At 38.7% G+C, this 24,514-nt stretch overlaps 1 protein-coding gene across 1 annotated transcript in view; it reads left to right on the forward strand.

The window, feature by feature from the left end:
• The window catches only part of ADAMTS19 (ADAM metallopeptidase with thrombospondin type 1 motif 19), a 253,116-nt gene that overhangs the window by 201,593 nt on the left and 27,009 nt on the right, over window positions 1-24,514 (forward strand). The window contains exons 19-22 of the mRNA XM_077137955.1: window positions 2,431-2,584; window positions 12,764-12,899; window positions 16,659-16,863; window positions 19,153-19,305. Of these exons, the coding sequence (XP_076994070.1) occupies window positions 2,431-2,584; window positions 12,764-12,899; window positions 16,659-16,863; window positions 19,153-19,305 (648 nt within the window). The remainder of the gene's footprint in view (window positions 1-2,430; window positions 2,585-12,763; window positions 12,900-16,658; window positions 16,864-19,152; window positions 19,306-24,514) is intronic.

Below are 24,514 nucleotides of genomic sequence, written 5' to 3' on the forward strand. Positions count from 1 at the left end.
CCAAAGTACCTAACATTCATCACAGCATTCAGTCTGCACAACAATCCCATGGTAAATGTATTATACTTTAAAACAGCTAAGGCTTAGAAAGGTTGGGTAATGTGCACAGTTTCCCCCAATGAAGGACTTAACTGTTAATAAACCAAGTGCTAATCATACTTTTGTGCTGCCTTTCCTGCTATAAAGCTTAGATTTAAGTTCTTTATACCAAACAGCCTTAAATCATAAATACACATATACTTTGACTAATTATTTTGCGCGTCTTCCCATAAATCCTTTGGATTCTATTCTTTATTTGAATTGGAAATTCCACTCTGGGTCCTGTGCAATCTAGAGACAGAGAGGAAATAAAAATTAAACAAATGTATGACCTGGTACCCTCCATGATTGGATCATTTTTAAAAACAACATTTTCAACAGCAAATATGTTTTTAAGGATTGGGTTGCAGACAGCTCCATCAGATTGCCTGCCTTACAGGAATGTAATCAAAATTATTGTGAAGGAATGAGACCAGAGTTCTGTTATTCAACCTCTAATTCAAAATCTTAAAACAGTATATGTGGGATCTTAGAGTTGGGCAGTGGGAATTTCCTTGCTGCAGGATCTGTAATCTGACTGCTAATTACTAAGGTTTTTCCTGGAAGCATGAACAATAATTAAAGTCAGTGAACTGTGTCTAAAAGGAGGCATCTATGCGACCTGGATTTATTCAGTAATCCAAGGGAAACTGCACTTCTAAGATATTTTCCCTCTAATGAGTATTGCAGATTGAAAACCAGTGCTGGATTTTGAAAGGCAATACCTTCTGCCATGCTGTGCCCCTTTACTGTAACACGGTCACACTTTCCTTCTTACAAAGAATGCTGCCAAATTCAAACGGTTTAAGAAAGAACTAATGGTTCTGTAGCCAATGTCTTTATTTTAAATGCCACTACATATTCAAAGGCAATCTAAAATTATATCAATGAAAAGGTAGCTTATTAGAAAAAAATAGGCACATATTCATTTAATTAAATAAGTTGGCAAATAGCTGTTGTTTATATGTCCATTTCTTCAGTTTGAAAGATATATAATAATCTGGTTATGACGATAAATAAGGTAAGTCAATCTATCCTTTTTTTAAAAAACTCATTTTGCTGAAAGTTCCTTTAATTGGCAACATCAAATGAAATATTTAAAGCCAAAATAACCACTGTGATGTACCCAGATTAAGTAAGCAGCATGTTATGCAAGCGTGAACTTAAAAACTATTATTTTTATTATTGATATAGTTGGTTTATAGTCATCACACAAGTTCCCAGACCACACATTAAATATAAATCTTAATAATTCTGTTGATATGTTAAACAGAACCTTGAAAAAAGGAAGTAAAGGATATTTAACAGAAAGATTCAAACCCTTCAACTTGGGCTCATTTAACTGTTACCCCATGGAAACTCTGGGAAATTACATATCACTATAAGTACTTTGATACAGGTTAAATATTGAACAAAGTTCTGTAATAATTTAGCACAATTTTAAAATTTAGATATATATGCTTTTATGTATCACAGATACATAGAAGTGATAGATCTCATGGAGTTATTTGACATATTCTTTGCATATGTTTTTATAAAGAAGCTAATATTCTCATTCATTCATTCTTCCATTTTAAAGTATGTGTAAGTGTCCATCATAATCCAGGTTCAAAGTTTGGCACTGTGGACCAGTGGGGACAAAATTCGTTTAGTTATTCCATAATCCTTCATGGTTACTTGAACTATTTACATATCTGAGCACAGCTATACAGTCGTTACTATTTATTGAAATGTTCATTTTTCATATAAATCTATTTTCAAAGGAAACCTTCTTTTCTATCAGTGGAAAATCAGTAACCTTGCCAAAGATAAACATTAACTGAATTCATATCTCGAATGAAATTGTGGTCTTATCACTTGGCTTGGAAGTTCTCAGACCTTATGGAGTAGAATGGTTCCCAAATGCTTCTGTCCTCATCCTCCTTTGCTCCAGGGACTTCCTCTCCCCCTTTCCCGTTCATGTGAATGGAAAGGCTACATTTTATATCGGACTATTGGTCAGGTCTGAAAGCTCAGGAGGACACACATACTTGTGCCCCCTAAAGTTGTCTCACACATGTACCATACTTTGGGAACCAGACGCGTCCATTGACTTGAAAGAACCATGACACTCAAGTGGGCTTTCCTCATGAAGTCTTTAGCTCAGAGGTAAGTCCAGAGCTCCAATCTTTTCAAAAGCACGGCAGTTTCAACATGTAAGCCATGATGCCACCTTTCTACATATTAGGGGAATACCCACTCGCCCCGCCCTGTGTAATACCCATTTTAGGCCATCGGTAGCCTTAGTTTTATTCTTCAGATTGAAAATGCTCTCATTTGACCCAATGCCTTGGTTGATTTTATATATTAAAGGTGCTGCTATTTCAAGATCAGAATTATGGTCTCCACTATGAATATACCATCCCATCTGACCCTCTTCCAGAGAACCAAAGCTCAAAAGCCCCCGAGCCTCTTTTCATGTGGACACACACCAGTTGGGAAGATTGCGATGCTATGTGTGGAGGAGGTAAAGAATTTTCAAATAAGTTTATAATAGCTGTTTTCAGGTTAATCAGTGACAACTAAAACTGAAACAGAATTCCTTATCTGCAACTCCGAAATCCATGTAGCATTGAAAAACTGAGAGGTTTTTTTTGTTTTGTTTTTGCCACTCATTTGGTGGCCGAATCTGAACTGACCAGATCTATTTTGTGGCAAAATCTGGTGTGAGCTGAAGACAGGCTGTTTTAAGTGGTTGCATATCTCAGTTAATTCATTGCATTGCTTTGCAGAAATATTGAAGTGTGTGCAAGCAGGGGCTGCCTCAGACACCACTCATGGTTTTATAATATATATGTACTGTTTTACTTTTAAAAAATCAAAATTTCTGATTTCCAAAATGCGTCTTCCCGTGAGAATTGTAGACCTGTGTTGAACGTAAAGATCCTTTGAAAGAACAGTGTCGAGTTTGCTTCTGTATTGTCTGCATACTTTAACATGCATACATAGAGCATCTCAAGAAACCAATTTACTTACCTCAATTACTTTATTTTGCTGATTTTTAAAAGTTATGTCCCTACTTTCAGTAAATAAAGAGGCATCCTGAAATGGCACTCAGACATTTTTTTATTTCTTTTTCTTTTTATATTAGAGGCTGAGGAGACAAAATAAAAAAATAAAATACTTCAACATAAAATTTAGGATTAGATAAGCCCTTACTCCTACCCCTTTATTTCAGAGGAGCCAGTGGAGTCCACAGGTTAAATGGATTGCGTTTGTTCACAGAAACATTAGTAGTAAGGCAAGGTGAGATCCCAAGCCATGAGATGCCCAGTTTCCACTTACACCCGTGTTTACCAGCAGCACAGGAGTTGAGTTCCCATTTCCACATAAAGTTTCTTCATTTCTGTAGAAACAGATTCATTCTAAGGCTAAAAGGAAACTCGATATTCAATTACAAAGTATGTTTTGTAATACACACATATATGTATATGCTTCTGTAATATGTTCGCACGTGGATGTGTGTATGATATAGCAACTTGTACAAAGAAGTGGAACAGCTATTTTGTCTCCTGGGAAAAGAAGCTATTGATCTTCACAGTGTAAATGCTGCTGCAGCAGAAGTGGGTGAAAGTACACAAGGAGACTGGCGTGTATCAGAGTGTGATTTGGGGGGGGCAGAAAATAAACACACACACACATATATATAATATATGGTAGTATCAAATTGTTTAAGTACTCTAGATAAAAATACAGCAAGAAAGGGAAATAAACAAGGGTTATGAAATGGAAACTAGTGGGTGCACAAATAGGGTGGTCAGTACAAGTCCACTGAGAAGGCCACAGCTGATTTAAGTATTATGAAGTGGGTGTGGGAACCAACTGTAAGGGTAGCTGCGGACAGAGTTCCAGACAAAGACCCCAAGGCAGGAGTATAGCTGGAATGTTCAAGGAATACTGAGAATGTTAGTTTGGCCTTGATTTACTCTGAGACATGTAGGGTGCCACTGGAGGATTTGAATAAAGGGGTGACATTTTCTGGCTTATGTTTTAGTTACTTCTTTTGCTGGGTTGAAATAGACATATGGAGCCAAAGGGTGGAAGCAGAGAGGTCAGTCAGTAGGGCATTGCAATAACACAAGAGAGAGATGATGGTAGTTGGGCCAGAGTGGTGGAAATAGAGGTCGGGCGAGCGGCCAACGTGTGTATTTTTATGTAGAACCAATGGGATGTATTGATAGAGTAGAGGTGGAGCGTGCAAAGAGAAGGAGATGTCAGGGTTGAGTGTGGTCTTTTTTGCCAGTTGGCAAGATGAAGTTGCCATTTTCTTATGTAGGAAAGACTGTGGAATATGGAAGAAGCAGAATTAGGAGGGAGTTTGATTTTCACCATACAGCCGAGATGCCTGTTGTCAGGTAAGCAGTTGGGCGTGTAAAATGTGTTCAGGAGAGACCGTTAGGCTGAGATATATGATGCATGTGTGGTATGAAATTCAGCAAAGAGTGAAGAGAGAGAGCAGCTTTGGAAAATTATGCTCACTGTACAAGCCGTTTAGGGTTTGGAGAGATGAGAAGAGAATGAATTGCTGGCTGAAAGGCCTTGCTGTGCCCAAGTGCAAACAGGTCCACACCCCCTGGGGAGAAGCAGAAGGCTGGCCTTGCTGTCCAAGAGAATGTTAACCAAACTGCTCATTGCAGGGGTGGCGCCCCGTCACCCAACACCATTCTACCTCTAGGACAAATAAAGTCTGTGTAAACAGCGTTCAGCAGATGACAAAAACTCTCCTCTGTATGATCTCAGGAGCCCTCACTGCGTCCCTGTAAGGTCGGGATTGCTTTGCAGGTGGGGAAACTGTGGTGCACAGGCAGACACGCTGCGCCGTGAGGCTGGCCGGCCACTGCGTAATGCTCCCACCTCCAGGCCCTTTCACTGGGCATAACCAGACAGGTTGTGGAAGGAACCGGCTGTCCCCCAGAACCCTGAGTGCTGTGATTAGGAATCTGGGCTTTCAGCTTGGCAGGTGAACTCACTGCTGCAAATCTCCCCGGCAACATGGGACAAAACTCCCTGGAGAAGCTGGACCAGGCATCAAGAGATTGAGAAAATAGTCTTTACCAAAAGGAGAAAGAGAGAAAGGAGACAAAATAAAGTTTCAGTGGCTGAGAGATTTCGAACAGAGTCGAGAGCTTATCCTAGAGGTTTTTCTTATGCATTATATAGCTATCTCTTTTTAGTTTATGGTGTATTGGAGTGGCTGGAGGAAGTACCTGAAACTGTTGAGATGTGTTCCAGGAGCCTTGATTTTTTAAGACAATTGTATAACGATACAGTTTTTACAGTGTGACTGTGTGATTTTGAAGACCTTGTGTCTAATGCTCCTTTTATCCAGAGTATGGACAGATGAGTAAAAAAAAAAAAAAAGGGATAATAAATAAATAATAGCATAAGGGTAATCTACCAAAAACAATTGGGTAGATTGAAAGACTAGTGGTCAATGAGAGGGAGGAGTAAGGGGTTGTATGAATTCTCTTTTTCTCTTTTTCTTTTTCTGGAGTGCCACAAATGTTTAAAAATGATCGTGGTGAACACACAGGTATGTGATGATATTGTGAACCACTGATGGAGTAATGCGGTTGGACTGTATGTGTTTAGATATTCCTCAATAAAAATATTTTTAAAAAATTAGTAGCTGACACAGATAAGAGAAAAACCAGGAGAGAATGCTCTCTTGTAAGGCAAATGAAGGAAATGCTACAAGAAGCAGAGTCCAATTGAGTAAAAAACTACTGATAAGTCAAAAAGTAATGTGGAGTAAGAATTGATTACTATGCTTAAACTTAAATGCATGTATTTATTATATTTTTAAAATATGCATATGTCAATGGTGACCCTGTCAAACGTAATTTTAATGAAGCATTTGGCTCAAAATAAGACTCTTAATCATGTTCACAATGCTGCTGCCCCCAGCCCCATCCCATCCATAGCATAGAGAGATTGATGGTCCCCATTTAGCTCTGAGAGCCAGTCATAAAGAGCTGATTTAATTTAGAACTCCAGACAGGAAAATGTTTGCCCAGTGAATTTTATTACCCTCAATTTCATTTTCTTTCTTCCATAATTGTGGTGTGGTAGAAGCTAACTAGAAGATATACATATAGACCTTGCCAATCTTTGATTTAAACAAGCTAACTTTTTAGGGTGAAAAACTTTTCCCAAATCATTTATGTACATTAATCACTTCCTGGAATGCTTTGCCAGTTACCAAACTTTAAGGAATAGAGGTTCACTGAAAATCATTCTAGCTTTTAGAGTCAAGGATTCCTAGCGTGACTATGAGATATTCTTAGTGAAAACTTCTTATTTATTCGCATGAGAAAATTGAAGTACACAGAGATTAAGTGAATTCTCAAGCTCACAAAGCCCATTAAGGAGCAGAGCCAAGATTAGAACTCAGAACTCCTGAGTTTGTCTTCCTCCTCACAGATGCTGTCTTTTTGGAGAAACTCTCTAAGCTTGCTGTTTAGTTTCTTTTCACAAAATAGAGCATATCTATAGAATTTATTATGGTTTTCTTTGGTTTCAAAGAGATGTTTTATGGTATGTTAAATAAGTATTTAGGTAGATCCTTATTTTTATTTCAAATAGCTTATTTTGTGTGATGATCATTTTAATATACAGAACCCCTATCTAATTTGCTCTTAAATAGACCTTCTCTCTAAATCTGCTCCGTTGCTTTTAGTCAAAAGTTTTCAATTATCTCTGACTGTATTAATAGGGTGCATATGCATTTCAATGCCAAAATATTTCTGAGCTTTTGGATATTATTTTCCTTTGCAGTTCATAAATAAAGTGGAGGGACAAGATTTCAAGAGTAGGTTTATTTCTAACTTTGTATTGTCGATTTTATAGCCAGAAAGAGCTGTGTAATCTTTCACCATATTCATGAATTAAACGAGTAAGTTCAAAGCACAGAACATTAGAAACAGATTCATGCAAAATTTATCTCCAACAGCAAATATTAGCACTGTTCTACATACAGGAATATATTAAGAACAAATAAAGTATAAATGGCAGTTTAAGTTTCAATGTTTGACATAAGTGATTTTTCTAATTCTGTGTGAAGTATCAGGTTGCCGGCAGTAAGTGAGGAAAAGAAATTTTAAAAAAAGATTTTAACTTTTTAGAATGTAGATTTAGCATCTTCTTGCTGAAATTCTTTTATAGCAATCTTTTAGATCAGTATCCCAAACTGTTTTTTTATTGGGTTGAAATTTGCACAACATAAAATTAACCATTTTAAAGTATATAATTCAGTGACATTCGTATTTCAACTTTTAAAATGCTAACCCAAATTCAAGTTGATTCAGTACACATTTTTCACTATTATGTTACTAGTTATTGTTGTAAGATATGAAAAGCCTAAGAATCTCTTTTTAAAAGAATATTATTTTAAAATATCTAGTAGATGCTAGGGAATGTCTAGTGAAAATTTCCCACAGTTTATCATTTGTACACAAGTTATCGTATACTTTTCATCACAGACTTCAAATTCTAATAATAGTTCTAGAAAAATTTGAATGGGTATAGCACTTTCTGTTTTAGCATTGGCCATTGCAAATAGTCCATTTATGTTCAAGCAGCTTAAAATGTGTTTGTGAAATGAGTGTTTACTTTGTAGTGGAGTTATAAAACATCTTACCATTCTTTGAAGGGCTGTTAGTTTTTAAAATTTGTTTCAGCACCTTGGAAGTTGGATCAGTTTGCTGTCAAGTTCTTTTTGACATAAAATATCTGTTTAATAGGACATGGTATTCAGAGGCATTTGAGCTGTATTATTCTATGATAAAAAGGGTTTTTTTTTTTGGCCATGTTTAAGAGGAAAGAATATTTTTAAGGGAACAGATTGTTGATATTTTTCCATCATGATACTGTATAGGTACCAAAGGAAATTTGGAGAGGAAAAAAAAAATATTAACCAGAGAAAATGCACTAAAATATATGTCCTTTCCAGTTTTTTCACTGTATCATTTAATTCAAAAATATTCAATACATTGTTGCATACTACTTTTAAATATAATAATGCAGACATTTTATATTAATATACACCTTTATATTCATTTTTAAGAGTTCAATGATAACCCGTTGATTGTAATTACCATAAATATCTAATCCCCATAATTGGTCATTTAAGTTTCAAATGTTTTTTCACCATTTTAAGAAATGTATTGTTGAGATGAGCGTCCAGGTACACCCAGGAAACTCTGAGGGCATGGCTTGCCTGCTGTTTCACTCATTTGTGGCTTTACAAATAACAACCGTGCACCCACTGTTGGTGGAAAGCTCAGTGATGTTGAATGCTTCCTGCCTCCGGAGGACTCGTTGTTAGTCTAGTAGGGGACCGGATAATAAGGTAGTGACCATACAGAGTGACAGGACAGGTTCGGAAAGGCATCTAGGGTGAGGGAATAACACATGCATAAATGCAGAGGCTCTGCAGTTAGCGAGACTGTATTACTTGGGTGCAAAATATGGCAATTGGAAGTGGGAGGTGATCTGAACAGCAAAGCAGGAAGAAACCTGTTCAGGAAGCTCCCTGAATGTTGCACCCACACTCAAGTTAAATTTAACCCAAAGTTATGGAGTCCCTTTAAATGATTTGTATGCAAGGGAGTGACAGGATCGGATTAGAATGATATATTGGGTGTAGTGAACAGTGCAAAATAAAAAATTTATTCATGAAAATAAAAATGAAATAGTCATTTAAATACTAAGGCCAAAGCCTGAGGGAAATATATTTTATACAAATGTAAAAAGAGTGGTTGACTAAGAAGTAAATGGATTGACATGATTTTGGAAGTTGTCCAAATTTTTAAATGTGTGCATAAAAAATAATCATTTTCCATGGTAGCAAGAAGTACTCAGAAAAATCCTTTGTCCTCATAAAAGTATACTTACTTTAGGTCCATGTGTTTACTGGCCATTGTTAGTTCAATAAAAAAACAAATGAAATTTAAAAGAAAAGAATGTAGTCTCTCTCTGTTTTAGATAGTTCCAAAAGTTTATTTAAAAATTTGGAATGTCCAGTATTATAATAAAGAGAGAAATTCACTAGTGTATATACTGGAACTACCCCCAAGAACATAATTTCAGCATTTGTGAAGCCAGTTTTAGAAAGGAGATTTACCTGGATAGAATATAGTTTTCTTAAAAATATCCATGGGTTGGACGGGCGACGGTGGCTCAGTGGCAGAGTTCTCCCCTGCCATGCCAGAGACCCAGGTTCGATTCCCAGAGCCTGCCCATGCCAAAAAAGAAAGAAAAAAAAATCCATGGGTTAAATGTAGAGCACAGGAAAGATACCAGTTTGTCTCTGAGAGTGGATGGAAAGGTGCAATTAGAATAATGTTTAGTCTTCGGGAAAGGCTATCAGAGAACAAAGAAAGAGCTAATGTATGAAAATTATTTTAAGATTTTGTCCAAATTCAGTAAAAAGCTAAATGCAAAGTGGTTATTATATTTTATTCATAATTGTATTCAAAACATCCAAACAGGTTATTTCCTTGATCTGTTTCCCAAATTTGATTTCATGGGACTGACCCGACGTGACCACAATTGCCATAAAGCAAGTAACACTCGGTCAACAGCTTGCCGCCACTCATGGATCCAGCCAGGCCACTTCATTACTTTCTGTTCGTCCTTAGCTTCCACAGTATTGGATGCATTGTACATATTAATGTTAGATAGAGTAGAAATTTTTTCGTGTTGGCGGAAACATAAAAATATATTAAAAATTAAACAGCAACCTTTCCATATGGCTGTAAGATTTAGTTGTATTATCATAGGCATGATGTCTGTCTATAGCTGAGCAAATGTTTTCCTGATTCTCTTGTTTTTGTTCAATGAAACTAAAAAAATAAAATAAAAACAAGGCTTCTAATGTCTGCCCAAAAAGCTTATAATGTGAGCTTCCCTGCTGCACTGTAGATGGAAACGTTCCAACTCCTACTCACGTGCCTTCCTACTTGCTTACACTATCACATGCCCTAAAACTGTGCCCATATCTATATCCCTTTTGATATATCTATGCCTATGCTTAAAAAGATTTTTTCAATAGATTAGGATGTTCGATCTAGGCTAACCTAAGTTAGCATAAATATTTTCTGAAGAAAGAAAAAAAATCAGCATAATTAGCCCAGAATTATTTATTCTATGTCTACATATGTGTTCAGCGAAAGCTTTCTGGATAATGTCTGTTTGTCATCATTTTGTGTTGTAGTTGGCAAAAAGCCATTATTTAAATTAGTTTAGGCAACTACATCTATTCTGCAAAAGAGTTCCATGACCATGAAGGCTTTAAATTTGATTTAAAAACTAACATTTGTGTTTCATAAAATTAATGTTTATTTTAATCCTGCTTTTAGCTATGTATCGTTGTATACAGAAATAATGTGACGTAAGTTTGCATTATCCAATATTTGCATATTTTCTATTTAGCAAATGCATAAAGTCATAGAGGAGCCCCAGGAGCCCAGGAAACCGGGAGGAAGTAAGCCAAAAATGTATCCCAATTTCTTACATTTAGGTAACTCTGACCTTGTGATGCCAGAGTTTTCTCTGCGTGGAAAAATGAGCATGAGTGACTTCTGCTTCTCTGCTAGTTTATTTGAAACTGATCTGAAGTTGTTGGGTATTGAGCACTACTATAATTGTGTTTAGTGCCACACCCCACCATCTTGAAGGGAATCTGTCACAGAGCTATCAAGGGACAGCCTGGACAGACCTCTCAGTGTTTGGCTAGGGACAAAACCGTCCTCTTTCTTCTGTAATTTAGCATTCGTTAGATTACCTGGCTGTGCGAGCTGCACAAGTCAAGTTAGAGGAGCTCTGAGGCTTAACAGTGGCATTCAGTTAACCAGTTTGTGGACAAAAAGGCTTCAGTCCAGCCTACGTGTCCTGCTGCAAGGCTGCTCTGCTAGGAGAAAGGGAGCACAGTTTTCTAGCTCATCTGCTTAGAGGTCATGGTTTTTCCTGATTTCCTTTGCCCTGAGGGACACATTTTACTAAGCCGTGGTCTAGTAGATGCCCGTCCTTAGGACTTGCTCGACTCACTGTAGGTGCCATAAGGGTCCTGGTTGGAGATGTTTCTCCTACCCCCCAGGAAAGGGTCTGTTAAATGCCTGGAACTCTGCTGTCTAGGTTGAGTTTAAATGACATATGAACAAATCCTTAGGGGTTCTCCAGAAAGGGAATATTTTATCCAACCTGGCATGGCCTCTGTCAGAAGATAGATCTACGGGTCTAAATGGTTTCTCTCATATCATGGGCATTTACTACAGATACATTGTTATTTAATTTACACAGGTATATAGATGTAGTCATTTATTTTTATACAACAGATTGTGAAGGGACTGTGCTAGTATTGAGAATGAAATCAAGGAAAGAGCCTGAACCTGTAGGTGTGATTTTGCTTTCTATTTGGTCACTCCCATTGTTTCTTCCCACCCCTCGTTCAAGTCAATGTTAAAAAAATACTCCCAAGCTGTTCAAAATAGCCCTTTCTACATAGCCTCCTTCCTGGATGCTACCCTCCCCTCTATGTTAATTGAGTGACTGAGTGACCTCTCTGCCACTAGCCCAGACTTTCATGTTTGCATGTCAAGCATGAATGCTCTGAGTTTCCTAATTATCATCACAGGACAGTCATGGGACTCTAGTTGATGGACTTCTCAGTCAAGAGGTCTTAAAAGGTTCTAGAAGACTTCTAATTTCTTTTGAATCCTTTATGACCTGTCAGACATTAAAGTAGCTGGAAAGAACTGGCCAATTTAATTCTTTTACAATGTTAAAACCATAAGGTAAATTCAGGTATTAAATCTTATGCAGATATTTGTCTATTTTAATGGATAGGAAATTGATATACAAGAATTTTATAGAGAAATAGAAATTTGCATATATTTTCCAGGCTTTTTAGGTTTATGAGGAATTGATAAAGGTTTTGTTAAGTAAGTGTGATTATAGGGCTATAAGGAAAATGAATATAACTTGCAAATTGCTTTTACCTCCTAAGAAAGTTCACTATACCCAGACATTATCCTACCATAAAAGGTAGAAAGTTGGGGCTCCGAAATATGGTGAAAAATAGCAAGGGATCCCATGGCTTTTTTAGAGAATGTGGCAATCATTAGGGAAGGAGGAGTGTTAGAATTCTTGGGGTCTTTATCATAAAGCAGTTAGATATGGGACTGAGTTACTCAAAATAAGGTTGCTGATGTATAGCCAAATGATTAAAACGTGCATGCATATTTATGTACATGCTTATGTGGTTTCAGGAAGGCTCGTTAGTGAGAGTAGACTTAGGAGGTTTTATGCAAATACAGCTTCCCCCTACATAAAGCTAAATATGACCACAGTTCTTTACAACAAATCTTTATTTAACATCTTGTGAACCTAGGTTGCCGTGATAGTTTTGTAATGTAAAACTTGATACTTAATTTCTCTTTTTAGGGAGAGAAAGATCACCTTTATTTCCTATTAGCCTATAGAGACATTTTGTTACATAAAATTATAAATAATATCTTCTTCATTGATCTAACCTAAAATTAGTTTTAAATACCTACAAAAATTAGAAGAAGCCTGTGAATACCTTCTAGCTCCATTACATAAAAGGTATAATAATATTTATTTTGTGCTTATTTGCTCTTTTCAGGAGAAAGGAAGACAACAGTGTCCTGCACAAAAATCATGAACAAAAATATCAGCATTGTGGACAACAAGAAATGCAAATACTTAACCAAGCCGGAGCCACAGATTCGAAAGTGCAATGAGCAACCATGTCAAACCAGGTAACTCCATTCCACCAAACATTGAAGAAGTGTTTGGCCACTAAATTTCTTTAAAAGCATGCTCAAGTGATTAGCGAAATTTTATTTCCTTCCAAACAATGCAAAACAACGTGAAGTGAAATACAAGGTTTTAAATAGTAAGGTGTAAGAAAACAAGACAATAGGCCCAATGGAAAGAGTGCTGGAGCAGGAAGACAAGGATTTGCCTTGACCTTGTGCTCTCAGAGGGGTCAAAGCAACCACTTGACTGGGTGGAGAAGGCGGAGGATGAATTAAAATTATTTAATAAATTACAGTCACCTCTTCAAAATTCAGCTTATTTGATTGAATTTATTTCCTTCTTGAATTCTCTGAAGTGGTGTGTTAGAATTTTCCAGAGGTGGTGTAAACCAAAATGGACTGGTCAGACCCCAGGTAGCATATGGGGGCATGGTGTCCTTTCAGTTCTAGACCCTCACTCGCTCTACCGGAGTTTCCATGCAGTTGCCCAGTTTCTGATCTCTGATCCTGCAGCTCCTACATGGGGTCCTAGTTAATGGATGGTTGGTTGCTTTGCTCTCCTCCAAGCCCCCAGGGAGCATTCAGCAGCAAACCAGTCAAGAACTCATTTGCAAGGGATGAAACAGAAATCTGAGCAGTTAAAAGTGGGGTAAAAAGAGGGCCATGCCTTGGTCACCAGAAGGCGAGGCAGAGATGAAGGAGTGAAGCCATTAACATAGTTCTTACCCCAGGGCTCTTGAAAATCCATCTGCTTTCATGTAAAAACTGATGCTGGCTGAAGTGGGGCTCGGTCTTCAGAGGAAGGTAGGTGAGCCCAGTATCAAAAGCCCTAAAACCCGCTAGAGATGAGATGACAAGCAGAGGGTAAGCATAGGTTGACTCCTGGAATATGAACATAACATTTACCTTGTCCTCATACCCAGTGATTTGTTGAGGCTCAATGAGTTATGGTGTTGTTGTCAGCTCTTGGTAGTCAAACAGAGACTTGGTTTCCCCTCACAATAGCCCCTGCAGTAGGATCACAAATCTACACATGCCATGACTCACTCAGAGGAGCAAGAATCTGTAGCTTCATCGTGGTCTATAACTAATATAATCTTCTTCACGACCCTCCAACACAATGGTAAAGTACTGGCGAGTACAGGGTGAAGGGGGAGGAACAAGTTGCCAATTAGATATATCTCAGGCTTTTGTGTCTTAAATCATCTCTTTGAGCATTAGTGCAGTTTTTAAGGTTTCCTTTCTCCTTCTGCTGATGGAGCAGTGCATCCGGAGTTCCCTCTACTGCTGACTCATAAAACTCAATCCTTAAGCCTTCCAGATCTGTTCATGCTATGTTAATGGCAGCTTAAAGGAATTTGAAATTCCTTTCTTCCTCTGCAAAGCTGAAATTTCACAACTTGCTTTTCTGTAGATTCAGTGAATTTAAAATATTGAAAGCTTATTGTCAATGGTTCTTTTCCTTTGCATTCATGCTTCGTCTCCAGGCAAACATAGACTTCAGAAAGAATGAGAGCTCATTGGACTGTGCAGCAAAAAGAACGGAAGATTGATATGTAAAAAAGGTGTACAAAAGTGAAAAGTACATTAATAATTTTCAATAGTGTTAGGTGCATAACACCTGCCTGAATATATGCTTTTTAGCCGAAGTCCATAAATAGGTGAACTAATCAAACATTTGATATGAGGCAGTGTAGGACTCAACCGGAAGCATGAGCTAGGGAATTACTGTAACCTACAGTTGGGTCCATGGGTCCTTTCCAGTCAGGGCTGGACAGAAAATTAAGGAGAGTGTTTGACCTTTGCCCACTCAGCTAAAGAATCTGGGTCTTTTATTATTCCTAAGAATTATGTTTCTCTTTCTTGTGAACACATAAATACTAAAATGCGAATTTACTTTGTGTTTCATAGTTACTACACTATTTCAAAACGCCATTTGTATATATACCCTAAAATTTACCATTTTGAAGAAAGAGCAACATCTTTTTCTGTTGCATCAGAAAATCTTAAGTCCAATCTGAGACCCAGAGTATTTGTCACTACCTAATAGTTAGTCCGTGAAGAATCAGAGTGTACAATACACACCATTTATTGTTCATTCACTGACCTTGGTTAATTTGGGAGAAATATGCCTCAATAATGATTTGGTAAATGAATAATTTCAGAAAGTGAGTACATTTTTGAATGAGACTTCTTTTGCAGCTGGAGACTGGAAGCCTTTTTGTTAGACATTGTCTTCCTTCTCTTGGAAAGTGAGGCAGAATATTCTGAACCATCAAGAAGCTATATCAGTGAGGTTAACCAAAATATTGGAAAGAAATGGGCATGGGCCCATTATTAAAAGTGGTTATATGAAAATCTCCCTTATCGGCTTAATAAAGTCTTTATCTCCCATGCCTTTTCCTCGTTCTCTGTGTAAATAAAAAACATTCTAATTCCCATATACATTTATCAAAAAAGTCATCAAATGACTTGATGAAAACCTGTGTGTTAAATATAGCATGTACTGATTAACTAGTAATCAGTTAAATATAAACATGTTAGTTAACTAGGAAATAGTTTTCTAAGCAGAAGTCTTGAAGATAAAGAAACGGAGTCATTCCAAACTAGATGGATTCTAAAATACAAAATATTTTTATCGTTCCTCAATGGATTGTATTTTATGTTCTGAATTTCTGAGCAGTTTCCACGAGAACAGAAAAGGGAAGTTTTTAATCAATTGTATTTCAAAGGTATGAGTCTATGAAATTATAAATTACTTCTCTCGTGAGTAGTAGCATCTGGGTTTCAAAATTGGGGAGAAAAGTATATAGATGAGTTTATATTGTGCTTATTACCTGGGTATTCTCGGGCAGAAATATGAAGCAGAAACTAAATGAAACTAAATTGGGAAGATGAATAACCAGTTCAGGAAAAATCCATGGGGGAACTCCAAAGCAAAATGTGGTAGGCCCATATCACAGCTGATGGACCAGCAAATAACAGCCTTGTTGGAGGCAGAATGGAGCCCAGATGTTATCTTGATATTTGCCCATTTTTCAGTGATAGAACTATAGAAAAATTTAGAATAAAATCATTTTGCAGGTGAAGGTGAGTGAACTAGACAGAAGCAGGCTAAGTGTCTGCTCAAGATTTGTATCATTGCCCAGAATACTAGGGTTTAAGTAAAATGAGAATGATTGAGGCTATTTCTGTAGAGCATAAAGAAAAACATAAATTCCGTTTCAAGAAAGGATTAAAGAGAAGGTTTGCAGGAGAAGCATTATGGATGCTAAGAAGAAATGACAGTGGCCTCTGCTTTTGAGATGTTTATATAAAAATCAGGAAGAAAAGTCAAATTCCTTAAGTGGTCTTTGATTCCCTCCATTCCTTGGGGAATATCAAATCAGTGCCATGGGAGTGTCACAGCGGGGTGACAGCCAGAAGGGAGGAGAGTACCTGTTGGTTGGATGGAGAAGGGCCTTGTCTTGGGGTGAGGATGATAGGAAGAGCTGGGCATAGACCTACCTGAGTAAATGCAACGAAGTAGAAATAGAAAGCATTCAGTAGCAAACCGAGCATACGGCTTAATTTCTAAAGGAATGGGACATGAGGCTAGAGAAGTAGAAGTAAAGCACCAGCGGTTTTACACATGTTCTTCTCTATATAATGGACTCTGTGCTGAGCATCCATTGTATGGCAGACAGTATTCTAATCATCCACCCTTTTACCCTTGAGAAAATGGAAGCTTCCAGCCGCTAATATTTGCTTCGCTTTCAGGTGGATGATGACAGAGTGGACCCCATGCTCACAGACGTGTGGGAAAGGGACGCAGAGCCGACAAGTGGCCTGCACCCAGCAGCTGAGCAACGGGACGCTGACCAGAGCCCGGGAACGGGACTGCCCCGGCCCCAAGCCCGCCTCGGCCCAGCGCTGTGAGGGTCAGGACTGCATGACCGTGTGGGAAGCTGGCGTGTGGTCCGAGGTGCAGTGCACCCCACTCTCTCTTCCTGTCCGCCTCTGACCTGTAGCGTGTAGAAGACAGTGTGGGAGCACACACAGCATCTCCCCCAGTTAGCTGATCACGTCGTTCTCTGTACTTATCTGTCGACTGCTGAAAGTAGAAGGAATATGCTCCTGGCCCATCCTTCTGAAGATATCAAAAGATATTCATTTTTTATTCTCTAAAACCTGGAGCATATTTTATGGGCATTTTAGGATCCCGTTTTTTCCCTTATACACCCTTATGGTGTTCTCTTAGGTAGACATGTATTAAAACACACAGTTGACTGACCGCATGTCCAAAGGGAAAGAAGAAGAAAGGAAATTAACATTTGACAGACATTTTTAAATGTTTTTTTGGGGGCGGTGTTGACATTTGTGAGCAAGGGCTGTGTTTTAACTTTACATTTACTATATCGCTTATATCTAATCGCCCATGCAAAAAAATTAGCAATTTTACCATGTTGTAATTGAGGGTGATACAGCTCCGAGAAATTAACTTATCCTAAGTCAGCCACGTGGGTGGCAGCCCTGGGATTTGAAAACCAGTGCTGTCCAATCGCAAAGCACATGCCTGGTGGCTGCACCCACGCTAGCAAGCTTATAGAGTGTAGCATGCAGGTGTGTTCTGTGCCAATCTGTTGTGATTGTGATTTATTTTCTGTAATGATACATGATCTTTGGATAATCGTGAAAACCACCATTACCTATGTTTATTGGCTGCTGTGAAGCATTTTAGTGAGTGGCTGCAGCTGCAGATACACACACACATATGCTCACATACACAACACACAGAGTGAAATCACCCATCTTCCTAGCTTCAGACTATTAAATAGAATGCAAAAATGACAAGTAGAAAATGCTTGGTTGCAGTAGATAGCCGTTTTTTTTTTAAATTGGAGATAAAGTAGACAAGAAAATAGGTTTATGAATATTCTTCATTTAACTCTCCCCCTCCAAATTATATTAGCAAATAGGCTGACTTTGTATTTCTTTTCTGAGCTGTCCCTCACTTCTTAATAGATTCTTCTTCATTTGCATTGTATGTTTTGAGAATGAATGCCATATCAACTTTTTCATCGGAATGAATCAGTCCAGTCTAGAGAGAGAACTGACATCAGCGTCAGAGACACAATCCCTCACCTTCCCAGCCTAACCATAACATTTCTGCAAACTCTTGAGAACACAGGTCAGCAATATTCTATGCAGACCCTTGACAACACCTGGGAGAGATGATGTCTCAATACAATATGGCAATTCAAAATAATTCTCTTGTTTTAATGTAACTTAATTTTAAAATGGATTTTTGTGGACAAGGGTTAGTTTCAATTACAAAAACTAAATATAAAATTAAAATGTCAAATCACAATGCGTAGTCACTTTAAAGCTCAACATTTTCAAATACAACTATAAATTAGAGGTAGTTACTTATTTGAGCAGGTTTAATGTCTTTAGATTGTGATTCGTTCCACATTCAAGTTTTCTAGAACCCCAGCACTGCCAAAGCCTGAAGAGTGAGCAACCATGAGTTCTGAATCTGCTCCGGTGGCAGCTCTGAGCAGTGACCTGGTCAGCATGACCATTCCTGTGTGGCAGCATTGCTCAACAGGCACCCCACACTCTTCCTTTGGACCTTTCCAGCCACAAAAATAATGCAATGTCGGTTGTGGCTGCCATTCCCTTAGTGCTGCATGCCTTTGGGAAATAGGGAAGCTTTATGCAGAGCCCATAGTAGAAAGCACAGGTGCCAATGAAAGACTGAGTGGCACCTGTATAAGATGAGTGGACTGCCCATGTGTGCCTCCTGTCTGTGATCAAGCTTCAGTTATTTATGAAATTAACCAAACTACCCTTCAGAATGATGCTTTCTAGGGGTATATATCTGTGTAAAAAAAACACTTCATTTTATTTTTGTTAAGAATTCTTCTTTTTTAGATATGTTGGTGAGAAATGACATTCTTGCCATATCCATCCCATTTTGGCATCTTGCATTTTGACCGTGGTGCATCATTTATCTTTTGTGAATAATCCCGCTCGACGGTTGGCTCCAGGCTCCTGAACCCCGCTTATGCCAACCCTTGGCCAGCTGGCCTCGGGCACTGGTTTCCAGGCTCCGGGCCCCCCACCCCCACCCTGCGCTTCGCTCTTTGGTCCCGCCTTCACGTGGCTGCACGGACTCACGGGAGGTGCCCTGAAGCCCTTGGTCCTGTAACCTCAGCGGCGGCCCGGTGTCCGCCCCCGGCTGCTCACCCCGCGCGCGGCTGTCTTGCAGTGCTCGGCCAAGTGCGGCAGAGGCGTGCGCCACCGCTCCGTGCGCTGCACCAACCCGCGGAAGAAGTGCGTGCTCTCCACGCGGCCCCGGGAGACCGACGACTGCGAGGACTATTCCAAGTGCTACGTGTGGCGCACGGGGGACTGGTCCAAGGTACACTCCCGGGTCGGCCTTGCTAGTGTGCGTTCCTGAATGTGCAGAAGTCATGGGAACTCTGGGAGGTGCTCAGCGCCGCACCCGGCCCGGCCGGCTCCAGCCACAGGGCCCTTTGTTACTGTTTTGCTGCTACTTTTGCCGCTGTGGTTCCTTCTCAGCATATGTTTGTAGACCATGTGACTGTATCAGATGAGTAAATGCTAACTATCAGATAAGCAGATGCAAAATATAATTAAGGACTGTGCTATCAGAACCAAGTAGAGAGAATTCACATCTTAACAGGTGAAAGGCATTGTTTCCCCTCCAGTTTCCGTGGTTGTGCATAGCAGAAATGGAAAAGAAAAGAGTTGTTGAAGGCCTTTGGTCAAGTCAGGTGGACACAATTCATTTGGCAGGTGAACGTAAGCTTAATTTCGTGATAATAGCAACGCTTACTTAACATTTAGGTGAGTGAAATGGAGACTCGTAAAAAGGGGCTGTACAGCATGCCTCACATCTTCACTCCGTGAAGTACTGATAAATCCTATGTTAGGAGAGATAAAAATCTGATCAGGTCTGGATGAAAGAAGCTTTAAGTATTTGTTTTCAAAAATGTATGAGTCTGACGATCCTCTGTGTCTTGCCACATTCAGGTCGGGTGTTTGATGCTTGTCACAGAATCAGAAAATTCTAGGATTGAGAGGAGATGTAATACACCCTTTGTTTCATAAATGAAAAATGTTTGAGGCTTCAGGGGTGTGGTATGGAGGATGGTGGTTATTCATAAATAACCTTAAAACAGCTCATTCTCAGAGAGATCTTTTCAGTTCATAAAGCCCTGTGGTTACCCAGCTTGCCCAGTAAAATCTGTGGCATTTAAAATCTTAGCTGTTTTTCTTGAGTTTATTCATGTCCTTTTTCCCTAAGGAAGGTTTTGCACATTCGTATCACATCTGAGTTCTCAGTAAACTACACTCTCTTTCTCCTACTTGTAACAAAGTCGAAATTGAACTCTTTAAAGGGTGTATTTGTAAACAGTGTGAACCAATCCCAGACTAAGGAATTAGGAAATAGCCGGGTCTGTGCAGCTTGTCAGGGGTGAGCCGTGTAAGGACATTGCATACTTCATAGTAAACAGCGTTTAGGAGCATCAGATTTGAAAACAATCACAGCTAATTTCTGTTATGGTCAGGGTCTTTTTGTTCCTAATCTCTAATTGAGTGAAATAGAATAGAATGATGGGGGTGGCTATTGATTTGGACACTGGGAGAGCTTGGGCTCCCTCATTCGTAAATGCCTAACATGGTTCAGCCATTCCATACCTTTGCGTCTTTGTTTCCACATGAGTAAAATAAGGAAAGCAGACAGTAATGTTTTCCAGCTGAATTTCTACGTTAGTGTAGTTAGTACGAAGGTATCAGATAGGATAAGGAAGCTGAGAAAGTACTTGCTGAAGGAAGGTTTCTTTCTTTCGGCTAGTGAAATAAATTTGCTTTATTTGCTCCAACTTTGATGATTAATTGAAATATTTTAAATGATACATGTTAACTCCAGTTAATTGCAAAAAATTGCAGTGCAAAAATGAAGATCCAGATCCATATGAAACACAATTGTATGCTCCTCCATCACCACATATGGAAATGACTAGAGGGCCCTATTTGCATGACAAATATAATTACTTCTGATTAATAAAATGTGCCTATTATGTGGCCTCTGGTTAAAATGTAGGCAAATCCAAAATTGTATGAGGAGATCATAAAGAGCATGGAACTTGGCTTTTTGTGTTGAACCTGAAAAAGTATCTTTTTCAATATTTTTACAGTTATGCAATTATGTGTATATAATTTTTAAATATGCTTGAATTGGACTTCTTTACATTTGTTTAGCTGTGTTACTATAGTGTTACCCAAGGAGAACATACCCTTAGTGAGTGAATGAGCAAAGAAATGGGTAACTCCAAAAGATTCATCTTTACTCTTGCCTTTTTACCTTTGTTTGTTGGTCCGTTTCTTTCCTTTCTTTTTAATTTTTAATTTTTTGCTTATTTTGAGAATCCAGCATGTTCTGTGCTTTTTTTTTCTCGTTGGGAATTTCTTTACATGAAAATACATTTTCCTTAAAGCCATTTTCTCTTTGTTCATGTATGACTGAGGCCTCAGCAGCTCAGTTTCAAACAGCAGCTTGTGCAAATTAAAGCCAGTGGTTCCATGTGGATTTTATTGATTCACCCTCTGTTATAGCCCTGAGATATCACTTTCATATTAAAATGAGGACCATCCCCAAATAATGACAGAGAAAGTAATGTGATCATTAGGTTTCAGTGATTAAAGTATTCATAGACCAAAGAAATGTAGATACGTCTCTCATTCTTATCACCTGTGTCCCTGCAACAGGACTAGCAGAAAGATGTGTGCAATTCTGGCAGTCTTTGCACACTCCTCTGCAGTCAGTTAACCTGTCAGTTTTACTCAAATTCTAGCAAGATTTGTAAACTATTGAGAAACCTAAGTAGACTTCTAATTAACCTTTGGATTGGCTTTTATCTGGAATATTCAGCACACTGTCCATAAAGTCCAGCTTTGAAACCCTGCTTCCCTCTTCTTGATACTATAAATGAATCACTGGAAGCATCAATTAAAAGAAAAAAAAACCCGTATATTTTCCCACTGTCTATAAGCCAATGACCACTTATAGTTAAATTTAGTATCAGCTAAACGGAGGTGTACTAAGTAAATGGCTTAGCCTCAAATTATGTTTACTGCATTTGTGTCAGCCTATGTGATCTCTATCATCTATGTTTTGGGTGGTTTTATGTAAACAATGGAAGAATTTATCTTAGCTTGAGAGGAGAAATAAATGAATCCAGGTATGCTCAGAGAGAAGACTCTCCTATGTCATAAAATTATTACTTCTGATTTCTAAGTAGATGTCATGCAGTCTTTGCTGAACATCCATGTTTATTCATTGAGACTAGAGTTGGCAAAAATAAGACACAAACATATGGCTGCTTTGTTCTGACTTGGATTAACCATTGACACAATTATATGCCACACTCTGACTCTATCTCTGATAGAGACACAGCCTTATGGTCTTTCCTGGGAGAGGAGAACATGACCCGCTTGTTTCTTGGGAATATAAATCTGCATCCATTCATTTCAGCTGCCTTAAGCATGGAACACTGGCTTGGAAAATAACAGGCCTCTATGTTTAATGATATTGATTTGGTTTGCTGAAACTGCTGGAATGCAATATACCAGGAATGGATTGGCTTTTCCAGAGGGGACTTATTAGGTTACAAATTTGCAATTCTAAGGCCATGAAAATGTCCAAATTAAGGCATCAGTAAGATGATACCTGGACTCTGAAGAAAGGCAGCTGACATCTAGAACACCTCTTTCAGCTGGGAAGGCACGTGGCTGGCATCTGCTGATCCTTTCCCAGTTCCATTGCTTTCAGCTTCTGATTCCAGTGGCTTTCTCTCTGTAAGTGCCTGTGGGTCCTCTCTGAGCTGCTCCAGGCCAAGCTCTGATTCCATCTCTTAGCTTCTCTTGGCTCTCTCCAGGTTCTATGGATCCTTTCCTAACATCTCCTGGCATATTTTGTCTCCAAGTATCAGTCATTTGATTTCATCTCTCTGCTCTCCGTGTCCTATCTAAGCTCTCTCTATTTTTTACTGCCTTTTATGCTCTTCATAGAGGACTATAATAAAAGGATTAAAACCCACCTTGAGTTGTGTAGGTCACATCTTCATGGAAACAACCTAATCAGGAGGTACCACCCAGAATAGATCTGTACCCACAGGATTGGATTAAAAGAACATGGCTTTTCTGGGGTGCATACCAGCTTCAAATCAGCACAGATATGTTTACATATTTTCTTCTGCATTTGAACTCTCTGCCTTCATATGAACATCTACGATTTCTGGTTTTCATTATTGGAAGCTAGTAGAGTAGCAAATAAAACAGCATTTTTTAATCTACCTGTTACATGGCACTTAGTGTTTTATGAGTTTTTTTTTTTTTTTTTAAACATGGGCAGGCACTGGGAATCGAACCCGGGTCCTTGGGCATGGCAGGCAAGCACTCTTACCTGCTGAGCCACCGTGGCCCGCCCTTATGAGGTTTTTATAGAGCTCACTCTTCTGTGCAAAATTAACAAATATTTGATACTTATTCATGCACAATTTTTAAAAACTTTTTTATTGTGTAGTATAACATATATACAAAGCAAAGAAATAAAAAACAATAGTTTTCAAAACACTCTTCAAAAAGTGGTTACAGGACAGATCCCAGTGGTTACAGACAAAGTCTGTCATGGGCTATCATATGATCCTCTCATATTGTTCCTTCTAGCTGCTCCAGAATATAGGAGGCTAGAGGGCTTAAGTATATTTTTATCATCACAATCAACTTTTTTTTTCCTTTTTTTGTGAACAATAATATATATATACAAAAAAACTATAAATTTCCAAGCGCAGCACCACAATTAGTTGTAGAACATATCTCAGAGTTTGACGTGGATTACAATTTCACAATTTTAGGTTTTTACTTCTAGCTGCTCTAAAATACTGGAGACTAAAAGAGATATCAATTTAATGATTCAGCATTCATATTCATTCATTAAGTCCTATCTTCTATGTGTTATTCCACCATCACCTTTGATCTTTCCATACCTCTGATTAGGGTTGTTTGGGCTATGACAATTCTAAATTTTTGCTATTGGAAGGATCTGTCACTGATGTGGGGTAGGGAGATGGAACTATCTGATGTTCTGGAGAGGCTGGGCTAGGTGTCAGGACTTATCTGGACCAAGGACCCATCTGGAGTTTATAGGTTTCTGGCAAGTTACTCTGGTGCCTGGAACCCTTGTGGAACCTTATGTATTTCCCTAGGTGTTCTTTAGGATTGGCTGGAATGGTTCTGGTTGGGAATTGGCAGGTTATGATAGGTAGCAAGGTCTACATGAAGCTGGCATAAGAGCAACCTTTAGAGTAGCCTCTCAACTCTATTTGAACTCTCTCTGCCACTGATAATTTATTAATTACATTTCTTTTCCCCCATTTGGTTAGGATGAAACTGTTGATCCCATGGGGCCAGGTCTGGATTCATCCCTAGGAGTTCTCTTCCACATTGCCAGGGAGACTTTCACCCCTGGATGTTATGTCCCACGTAGGGGAAGGGCAATGATTTCACTTGCAGAGTTGGGCTTAGAGAGACTGAGGCCACAT

Source organism: Tamandua tetradactyla, chromosome 20 (assembly GCF_023851605.1).
Source record: "Tamandua tetradactyla isolate mTamTet1 chromosome 20, mTamTet1.pri, whole genome shotgun sequence".
NCBI classification, from domain to species: domain Eukaryota; kingdom Metazoa; phylum Chordata; class Mammalia; order Pilosa; family Myrmecophagidae; genus Tamandua; species Tamandua tetradactyla.